General features: G+C 40.9%; 1 protein-coding gene across 1 annotated transcript; it reads right to left on the bottom strand.

The window, feature by feature from the left end:
• Nucleotides 1–4,689: 4,689 nt before the first annotated feature.
• npy8br (neuropeptide Y receptor Y8b) lies at nt 4,690–9,195 on the bottom strand. The gene is made up of 3 exons (XM_068703983.1): nt 9,029–9,195; nt 8,531–8,673; nt 4,690–7,049 (listed from the first exon to the last, which is right to left on the bottom strand). Exon 3 carries the CDS (start codon nt 6,889–6,891, stop codon nt 5,788–5,790), a length of 1,104 nt encoding a protein of 367 aa, XP_068560084.1. The 5' UTR covers nt 6,892–7,049; nt 8,531–8,673; nt 9,029–9,195; the 3' UTR covers nt 4,690–5,787.
• Between the last annotated feature and the right edge of the window lie 1,873 nt (nt 9,196–11,068).

Here is an 11,068-nt window from a genome sequence, read left to right as displayed (position 1 = left end):
CTCACGACAACTCAGATTTATCTTGTAACCCTTTTAAGAGGGCCTGACCCTTAGGTTAGGAACCACCGGACTAGAATAATCAGCTTCACCTCAACGAACTACCAGAGTAAAATGCGGCTTACACATTGATGTGATATATATCAATCAAGGGGGCAATTTTCTGCAGAATGAGTACTTTTTCATTTTGTTATCAATACTTTACTTTACTTAACCTAAATATGATTTTGAATAAATTACTTTTACTTTTATAGCATTTTTCCATTAACGGTACTTTTACTTAAGTAAAGGATCAGAATACTTCTTCCACCACTGGAAGACCCAACAGGTGTGAATGTGTTTACTTACAGATTTAGGAGAGGTGGAGGGAAAAACATTTATGTGGCAACAGAGGACATTTTTCACAGCAGACATTTTGACTTGCAGAAAAAGCACAGGGGAAACAAATTTCATTAACGATGGCTCATCATCATAGCTCATTGCTGTCCCAGCAAGCCATGCCAGTGAGCCAGCATGCACAATACCAGTGCCCCCCCAGCTCACCTACATGGACTGCACTAGTGATTCTGTCATTTATGTAAAAATGTCTGCTATTTTTAAATATTGGGTCAAATTGACCTGGTCAACAGACAAAGATACTAAAGGTTCTGAATATGTTTTTCTTTTTGCAAAAATTTAAACTGGGTCATTTTGACACCAAACAGCACATTTAGGTCTACTGATCAGGTCAAGGACTCAGCGTTCAGCCACCAGATGGCACCAGAAAACAACATGAGACTTTGTGTTTTATTGCCCATCTGATTTATAAAATAATGTACCATAAAAATCCAAATCTACACAATCTCTCCGACTGCTGCTAAAACTTTATCTACTGTTTTTTCCATAAGGCTGGATCAGATCCTGCCAATACGTATTGTAATTTACTGCACTTTATTGTGTTTGTTCACCATGAGGTCATGTGTCTGAAGCCAATTTATTGTATTGTAATAGCTCATTGCTTGCTTGGCTTGTTTCACGCACATGCCACAATCTCCTTTGGATTATAAAAGTGCTTATTCACAGTTGGATAAGCAACATAAAAATGATTTGACCTGGTGACACATGTGTGTGTGTGTGTGTGTGTGTGTGTGTGTGTGTGTGTGTGTGTGTGTGTGTGTTTGCCAATAGCGTATGGAATCTAAACAAACTGAATGAGAAATCGAAGTTCATTCATCATGGAGATTTGACGGTGATACAACAGCCTTTAATATCCTGCTGACAAGCGCATGGCGAGGTCACGCTCTTATCTCCAATGGAAAGTGTTTTTTTCAAAGTAGTTCAATCTGTCACTGCTGTTACTCACCACACACACACACACAACAGAAAAATCACTTCCGTGTGTTTTAGCTACTTTTGTTAAACATACACCTGACACCATATGGGTCAAGTATTGTCCTTTATTGAAAGTGAATTGATAAGGGAGTAATAAGTGAAAGTCAATAGCACAGCAGGACACACAATATTTACTGAAGATCAACTGTCCTAAAAGTTTTAAAATGCACTTATTTTTCTTTCTTCCTTTATGTGAATGAGCTGGAGACCAAGCGTCTGGGAGACAGTGTTAAAATAATTGCTAGTGCTCTAGCTGTATTGCCCAGTTCTATGCTCTATTTAATAAACGGCATATATGAATAAATGGGGCCCCACCTCCAACCTGCACACTTCTCTTTATAAATCCATGCGTGCAGTTATTCCACTATTCAACAATTGTTTTTACCAGTTTATAATGTAATGATTTTCTCATAATGCATTAACTTATTATACTATGTGCAAAACCGCTATTACATTTTGCACTCATGGTTTTTATACACTATGCACTAATTATTACAATATGACTTTTTATTACATTTAAGTTATTCCATTATGGGCAGTTATCGCATCATGAGTTGCTACATGGCAAGTTATAATAATGTCTGCTGTATAATAAAACACTGTTACTTTACAGTGACTGCTTACAATTCTACCACCTTGATGAGCCAGTTCAAGTCAAAAAGACAGGTACTGTATGTGTATTCCCCTGCAAAAAAATGTTACGTCTCACTTTCTTTGTCATCTTTCTTTTCAAGTGAGAGAAATATCAAACTGAGGTGGTTCTGCAAGAACTACCTCAGCCTGGCGTAGCCCTCTGTCGGTGTTTAATAAAATGCCCTTAATAGCTTAGTGCTGTGTGTCAGCTTGAAGGAAACCCATTGAAACCCCTTAGGAAGCTGTAACCAGGCAACTAAAGCAGGCTGTGGTCTACCTCTTTTCTTCTGGTCAAAGAAAATGGAAGGTCAGATGCAGAGGCCAGATCCTAAATTGTCAGGGCAAGATTATAGACATGAAAGAATGTCTTTGTTTGTCTATTGTAAAAAGCTACCTACCTACCTATCTATGCTTATTTTTTCATCCTATTTTCGTTCTGTGAAAACTGCGGATGCATGCAACCCCAAAACCAATTCTCAGGAAAAACTGGCTGACACCAATTAGGGGGTTTCTATTCCTGGCTGTCAAGTCTGCTTGTGTTATGCAAGACAAAATTGTGTGTGTTGGTGTGTGTGTTACTAATACTACAGAAGAAACAGACTAAATTGAGCCCCAGAAATATCTTCCAGTATACAGTCAAGATTTCTAGATTTATTCCAAAAGGGCAGACCCGCAGGACTGTTTTACCTTGAATTCATCTTGGAGGATTTCGTGTGTATACCTCAGGTCTGACATAACAGTAATGGTGTTATGTTAACAAAACATACAGTAATAAAAAGGTAAAAACAGGGAAGGCTCCCTGATATACACCCTCCCATATCTGATGAATGAGGAAGTCCCGGATCCAAGCCTTGAAGGCAATTCAATTTAAGAGAAAAAGGAAGTATCGACTGAGCTGTTCTAAAAGTTTGACCCTTAGATGAGCTACCTGTCAGTTTCACTGCGCCCTACAGATGTTAGCATGGATAATACCATGATTATGATTCCCGAGGCAGCAGCCCAACTCCCTGTGACCTTTTCATCTGCCAGGACAAAAAGATTAGTTCCTCCTCACAAGGTGATCGAAGGTGCACAAAGCTAGTCATTCTGTCTGACATCATCACTTACAAGATTTTCAACAGAAAAATCCTTCTGTAGTGTATCTGTGACGTATTATATACCTTATAATTTTTTAGCTCAGCATGGAGCCTGCAGATTCACATTACACTGTAGAGCATGTGAACACTCTCTACATCTAGTAACATTTTGATCTTTGCCAGAGTGAGAAAGACTCACACATCAGGGAAGGGCTTTCTTTCGATGATGCAAAAGAAGAAATTGCAAGAAATTATTAAAACTATTAATATGGGAACGAGGCAGAACAGGAATAAGTATGCCCTCTTATTACAGAAGCAAGGCAGGCAAAAAGAAGTTTGACAGAAGAAATTTAAATGCTCAAAACAACAGCTTGAGGAAATCTCTCGCCAGCTATGTAGTTCATGTTGTTCCTGTGATCTGGAGAGATTGCTTATGAGAATCTCTCTAAATGAAAACGCAGAGAGCCAAGATTCTAATCTTTCTGGAACTGCTCCACTGACAAGGAGAATCTGGCCCCGTGGACTCATTAAGCGCCTGTCTTCAACTGAGCTTAATTTCATAGCGCCGTAACGGGGCCCATATCTTTTTGGCAGTTACTGAGGTAACGATGTAAAAAGCACCTTTTAAGTTCCACTCATTGTCAAGTGTCGCTGGAGTACATCAGCACCTCCGGCATCTTGGGTCCTTTCATCCAAACAAAATGAACATTGCTACTTCATTCTGTGGTGTTTTCAAAGGAAAGACAGGTGAGAGGGAGAAAATATAGGGAAGGACAGGGGATTGACAGTCTTTAAAGGTCAGCTCTAGCAAAGGCAGTGGAGGAAGCACACTGTCAATGATGCCGACAAGGACCTCCGAGAGCTCTCTTATGCCCTTGTATAACAGTTTAGAACGTTGTGTGAACCGCTGTCAAAGAGTCAAAAACAGGTTTCTGTAAGGCGAATAAAACATGCTACACTTGACCTCCTGACGTTATTATGAAAGCTAAAAGGCAGCAACAGTCTTACCCTCTCCTTTCCTCTCAGTTGATATTCTTCTTCTTTGAGAAAGATTAAAGTACAGCTGTTAACATGCGTTCCCCACCGCATGAATATTTAGCACAATTCCCACTGATCTCTCCTACAGTTTTTTACCCTCACCATGCTGTATAAAATTGACGGCACCAAACACAACACTGATTTATTCAACACTACAAGCACATCTAAAATGTGTTGTGATCTCAGACATCCCCCTGAATAATGCACACAGAGGCAGCACACTGAATTTGACCTCGGAGAGAAACAAACATTTTGCTAAATTGACTGTATAGAAAATATTTGTTTCCCCTGTACGCCACATATCACAGCATTAACAAAAGGTGATTGACTCACTTGTATGCACATGGTCTCTGGGAAATTAGGATCCCACACTCCACACTGTTTCCTACTGTATAGTGGAAATGCCTGGTCTCAGTGAACCATTTTTGTCTGAGACTAAGGACTGATCAATAATCTAGTAAAAGCTGAGAATGTGAAAACTCTATTCTGTGTTTAACAGGAATATGCCGTACAGGAATCAAACAGTCAAAATTGTGACTCATCAAAACAAAATATTACAAAATAGACATTATCATTAAAGATGATAGTAAATGTTTTAATTCAGTTCAATACCACAAACTTACAACAGGTTTCCTGCTATGCTACACAGTGCTCTTTATTCCCCACCACACCATAAACTATAACTGTCACATCATTTACAGGCCATACATGTATTTAGCAATGTTATATACAGCGGAAGAACCCCGCTCTGACAAAGTCCTTTACTGCCTCTTTTATTTTGTTTTATGGCACTTGATATATGGTTGTTGAGTGGCACATTTTATGAGAAAAAACAATACACTAGGGCGCAGACCTTGGCAGACAGCATGGAATGTTTATGGCTCTAGCCAAGGTTCTCTGTAAAAGATCATTTCATCGTTTGTGGTGATTTTAGGTAATAATAAATGCATTAAGATGATGCTAGTAAATCGTCTCAGTGAACGCCTTGAGACACATTTAATGCACTAATATTCTCTCTTTCAGTTATGTCATAAGCTACACAGGCGATAATCATTAACACATCACAGTTTACATAATATTTTCATCAATACTGATAATATAAAACAGCAAAATAGAAAAGAACGTTTTGCAGTGCCCCAACCTTATAGTCCTTATAAATCTCTCGGAATTGTCCTTCCATTGCTCACATTTAAAGCAGGTAAAAGTGTGAAAAGCGAACCCTAAACAGATAATATTCATTGAAACGTGACAATCTGAGTAGATATCAGTGCTTAAGAAATAAAAACATGACAGATGTATACCAAATTAAATGCTGTCTCTTCATTCGTATGTGCCCACAGCACATGGAGTATGAACTATACAGACTACTGTTGCAAAAGTGATCATCTAAAGTGCCTTCAGTTGCCCTACAATACTTAAACTTGTCCAACCTTTGCACCATTAATTTGTTGTTATCTATTTCTTCTTACATGTGAGCGCATACTGATTCGAGGGCACCGTGCCATGCTGGTTAAGTGTCTTCAGTCATCTCTTTATGGACTGCTGTTGTAAGGTTTATAACTTTGTAAATGTCAACCTTGCTTTTGGAAGCAAGAAACGCTCCAAAGGACGACACAATGAGGGCTGAAGAGGCCCAAGCAGTCTCTTTGTCTTTCACCGAAAAAGCTTGGATCTAGGTATTGTTGCTGATAGAGCCATTGCTCAAGATAGACCCCTTGGTCACCTCTGTGCTGACAGTGGAGAGCGGGACGCTCTCGTACCGCTCGGTCACCCCCCAGCAGCGACAGCGTAACAGGGTGGACTTGAGCTGTTTCTGGAAGTTGTTGTTGAGGAAACCATAGATGATGGGGTTGACGCAGGTGGAGGCCATGGCCGTGAGGTGGCAGAATGAGAAGATGACGTCGTGGCCACAGGTAGGGATGGCCTCGTGGTTCCAGTCAAACACTGTGTTGAAGACATTGAGAGGGAGCCAGGAGAGGGCGAATGCCACCACTATGGAGATTAACATGGCGTTGATCCTCGTGGCGCCTTTGTTTTTCTTCTGAGTGGTGTTCCTGCCGCGCTCCACCATGTCCTTCCTCCTCCGGAGGCGCAGGTAGATGTGCAGGTAGCAGAGCATGATGAGGGCGAGAGGAAGGAAGTACTGGAAGACAAGCAGGAAGGTGGTGTAAACTCGTCGTTCTTGAACCGATGGCCACCGCTCCATACAAAAGAGGTGGTCATTGATTGGGAGGGGCATGCTGAGGTTCTGGAAAGGCATGGTGAGTACGCTGTACGAGAGGAAAGGCACCGAGATTAGGCAGGCCACGATCCAGGTGACGACCACGGCCAAGTAAGACTGGCCCACCATGGGCTTCCATCCTGTCGGGTGGACAATGAGCTGGTAGCGCTCCATGGCGATGAGGACGAGGGAGAAGATGGAGACAGTGACTGATATACACTCGATGAAGGGCGTGAGCTTACACAGGACTTCTCCTAGGATCCAGCGGTCCATCAGTGTGTAGATAATAGTGACCGGCAGGCACACAATGCACATGAGGATGTCAGAAAAGGACAGGTTGGCGATGAAGATGTTGGTGACGTTGCGCATCTCCTTGTGCCGTGTGATGACAAACACCAGGCAAGAGTTCCCGATGAGACCCACTGCCATAACTGTACTGTAAGCAATGATGAGAAAGGTGGTGCCACTCACAGAGAGCGAGCAGTCCTCGGTGAAATCCCACGGTATCTCTTTCCACAAGGCGTGGTTGTGATTGGTGTTGTGCTGCTGCTCCATGGTGGTTTTCCTGGGCTCGCTTCAAAGGCCAGGGACTAATTATACTAATTTGATGTGTCACACCTGGTGTAATTACTTCATGAATAACATTTGCATTCTCTTACAGCTTTGCTCATTCTTAATCTTTGGCGTTCTTAACAACAGTCTTCATTTGCTGCCTGAAAATAAAAAGAGAAAATGAAATGAGTAACCAAAGTTTATTTGTAAATATATGAACTCTTGATATATTAAGAGGTTGTTTATCACTGAAACATAAAAATGCAATTTTTTGAATAGAAATTAACCCTGACTTGGTTCTTTTTAATTAGGATATGTGGCAGAAACTGATGCAGGACAAGTTTTATAATCACAGTGCTCAGAAGAGTCATTCTGGTGTGTTTAGTGGTGCAGTTGAACCTTTACAGTGGATTCAGTGTAACAAAAATAGAGATATGATATGAAGGAAATAATTAACATTGGTATGGAGATATCATGAGGCTGATTTACTATCTTCTCAAGGACTGGCTACAAGAAGAAATGATGCGTGATGGCAGAAAACAGCACAGACCGAGACACCGTGGCATCGCTATAATAGCTTTGCTGATTTAAATTTCCATCACAATAAGGTGATGATGACTGCTCCTTCAGAGACAATCACTCCCTCTCACTGTTTTCTCCCCTTTTGACAGCGGGAATTTATTCTGTTTCTGTCCATAAACGAACAGACACCTCTCATTGTCACTGAGCATTCACACAATAGCTTCTCAGATTCTAAAGCACATGAGGCCCTTAAGATCGTCGAAAAACTAATGTACTGGAAACAGAAAAGAAATACAATCTTGTTACACCAAGACCAAGAACATCTGACTAGTGTGTGTGGATGTGTACGTACAGTACATGCATATTTATGTGCACGCAGCACAGTGAAAAACAGTACTGATTACCCAAGATGTTTTGCCCGTGGCTCTATTCCTCAAAAATTCGTTTTGCAACGCAGCTATGCAAACAGAATGAAATCTACAGGATTCAAAGGATTTATCATTTTTAATTGAGCACTCCTTAATGATGACAAATGTTGACAGATAGGACTTTAATTGCTTGTGGCTGTCTTTATGATAAGTAGAAATGTCCTATTGTAATGTGCTGCTGCATCTGTGGTGATTGCAAACCAAGCCAGAGTATTCTTAACAAAAGTACAGCAATACCACTTTAATTCATTTGCACATATCATATCCATGCTGCAGCCTTGATGCTGGTTATTTATGGCAGAATGTGGACACTTACAGTGATGCATCGCTTCATGTTGTGTCTGCTGGTAAAGGATAGTCCAAAGTAAGGACATTAATAATATTTGACATGAAACTCACTGTGAATTATACAGATTATTTGCAGGTTACGCACCAAAAATATGGACTGCAGAAAAACATAAACAGACATTTGAGGTCATGCGATTTGTCTCAAAATGGAGATGTTTGTAGATTGTAAATAAAATATTCAATCCATCCTTCACATCTTTCAGTCACTTCACTAAACCACTTTGACATGATGCACAAGTCTGGATGGTTCATGCAAAAATGATCACAGGCATCACGCACCAGCGGATGAAAAACGCATGAAGGGATGAAAAGTGTGAGAGAGGTTTACTGTATGTGCACCCTACCCTCTGTCTCTGCAGCTGTCCTGGATCCACTGTCTGTCTGCAGCTGCGTGTCTGCAGTGTGGCGGACGCTCTCAGCTCCGGACAGGTGGAGGAGTCTCCTCTCTGTCCTCCAGTGTACCACCTATAGCGCGCTCACTGCCATCCTGTCCGGGGGGGGGACGTATCACTCATTTCTACCTGAATGTCCACTAAACAGCGTTGCTTTTAACCTTTTGGCCAATAAGTAAGAAGAAAACTAAATCCCATCACAATTGTTACTATAGCACCGACATCACGGGAAATTCAAAACAGCAGCGCGTGCGATAAGGTTAATAAAACTCACAATACCACACCTTTAAGAAGCTATAAAGAAACACTAGAGCCATTAGAGCTTTGTCGTAGCATGTCATGACAAAAACGAGCCTATAGGAAAATGTAATTTGTACTTTTAAGGTATAATCTTACACCCTAATAGAGTTGTAGGCTAGCACGGAATTCCAATTAGCCATTGTTTCTTACCGAGGTGTTTCTTTCTTCTTGGACTTGCAGCGTCGGTTTGCATCAGGTGAGACACAACAAGAGTTTTTGGTCGAGGAAAAAGGTAGGAGGTGTCCTGCCAGGATCCCTGATAGGAGCCGAGATATCTCTTAAAGCGACCTTATGCCGCCGACTCTCAGGCAGGGAGAGATGTGATTGGGAACATGTTACATAATAAAATCTCCGTGGCTCGCACGCGCGTACGCACGCATGTACACGCGCGATCAGGTACGCGCCCTCACAGGGGCCAATGGGGAAATTGAGTTATTTGAAATTTGTACTCATGGTGTGTTTCACCCAAATGTATTAGTGAGCGACATTAGATGAATCATTTAGTCTGTTGTGAAGGAGCATCGTGCCGAGCCCTCTCACATTGAGGCACGTTTCATATATCCTAAATGAGAAATAGCTGTAATATGTCTGTGATGTTGAAATGTGATATTATCTTCGTGCAATGTTTACAATTCCTATAGGGCTTACTGTCATTGCTATACAATGTCTATAGTATCATGCCTGTGAAATATATTGTATTGTGTTCTTCTTTCCACATGGGGAACATTTTCAAATCAAGACTGTACAGAGTATAATGTGGACGTAGTTAGCTGTGGATAAACAGAAACAATGCTGTTTAGAGACATTTTTTAAAACATATTTTATTATGTTTTTAAATGTGGGTAAAATGTTGAAGAAGATACATGTAAATATAGAGGACACATACATCACAATGTGTTCCCATTTCAATTAAGTTTATTTTGTCACCCAAAACACTATGATGCCTACGCTACACCTAAAAAGAATTCTAAGCCAGAATTTAAAGCTACTAAGAAACTTTTTGTGTCTATTTTTGGCAGTCCCTGTGGACAAAAGTGGTTGTGTTTCCGAGCACCAGTCCCTTTAGAAAACCACTCATTATACTGCAGCAGGTTCTGACAGTCTTCCCCGTTCAGTCTTGGTTCTGGTTGTCCCGTGTCTCCCTTCCGATTAGTGGGCCCAGCAATACGGCTTGGGTCTCCAGCAGTGTGTTGTCGGTGTTTGGTTTTGTTCACTCATGAATGTCCAATAGAGACAACAGTGATAAATTGAGACTGTTTCATAACCAGTTAACAGTTCCTCAGAGCAACTTTAAACTGATGGACATCAATTGATATGTGCATGTATTCTAGCAAAGCCATGAATTGACTTCTCTGTGTGTGATAAAGATCATTAACCTTGTCGATGTGTAATCTACTGCACGCATACCCAAAACTAACCACACAGGTTCTGTGAATCTGCTGTGTGCACCTGTTCATGATTTTTTGACGTCCATACAAACTAAAGCATCATCATGATTAGTATCTCTGTCCTGATCCCTCCGCAGATAACACCTAGAGCTATTTTAAACCCATTCTTTGCACCTCTTTTGCTTGTGCAACAGATTGTTAACGGCTTCTTCACACTGTCCCCACACACTCCTGTTTCAAGTGGAGGCTGTATGAGAGAACAGTAATAGCTGTTTGTCTGAGAGGCAGAATGGTGAAATGACTTTCCACCAACAACAACGGCTCTGTGGGTGTTTACTTGACACAGAGACATGGGTGTCAAGTCACTCAAGACAATTAATCTATGCACATTTTTTTGATAGAAAAGAAGGAATGCTGAAAAAGAACTGGATGAACATTACTGCAGGACTGGATGTTTTGCCTTAAATTAATAACTATTCAATATATTGAGCAAGGAATGGCTGTTGTACCTCTTCTCTTGTGCAATCTCTTCTACTGTCAGTCACATTTAGATTTTTCTTTCAGCTGGTGTTGTTTTAACCGAAGGAGAGAAGAAAACATTTCTTAGAATAAGTCTTAAATGTCTATAGACAATTGAGCACTACGGTGACATGAAATAGTTTTTTTTTTGAAAGTGTGTCCACCAGTTTTATCTGTGATTGATAAGTGACAAGATGATGGGCTCGAGGGTGTTCAGCACAATCAAGTGTGACCCTTGTGCCATCTGGAGAGGAAAGAAAAACTCTAATAGAAAAAGGGAATA

Source organism: Cebidichthys violaceus, unplaced genomic scaffold, assembly GCF_023349555.1.
Source record: "Cebidichthys violaceus isolate CVI_PGR_0920_01 unplaced genomic scaffold, fCebVio1.0.p SCAF_9, whole genome shotgun sequence".
Lineage (NCBI taxonomy): Eukaryota > Metazoa > Chordata > Actinopteri > Perciformes > Stichaeidae > Cebidichthys > Cebidichthys violaceus.
The sequence above is the reverse complement of the archived record's forward strand: the minus strand, read 5'-3'. Positions and strand labels throughout refer to the sequence as shown.

Bases quoted from the DNA above. Each gene is read 5' to 3' on its own strand.
- npy8br (XM_068703983.1), bottom strand. From the start codon at position 6,891: ATGGAGCAGCAGCACAACACCAATCACAACCACGCCTTGTGGAAAGAG.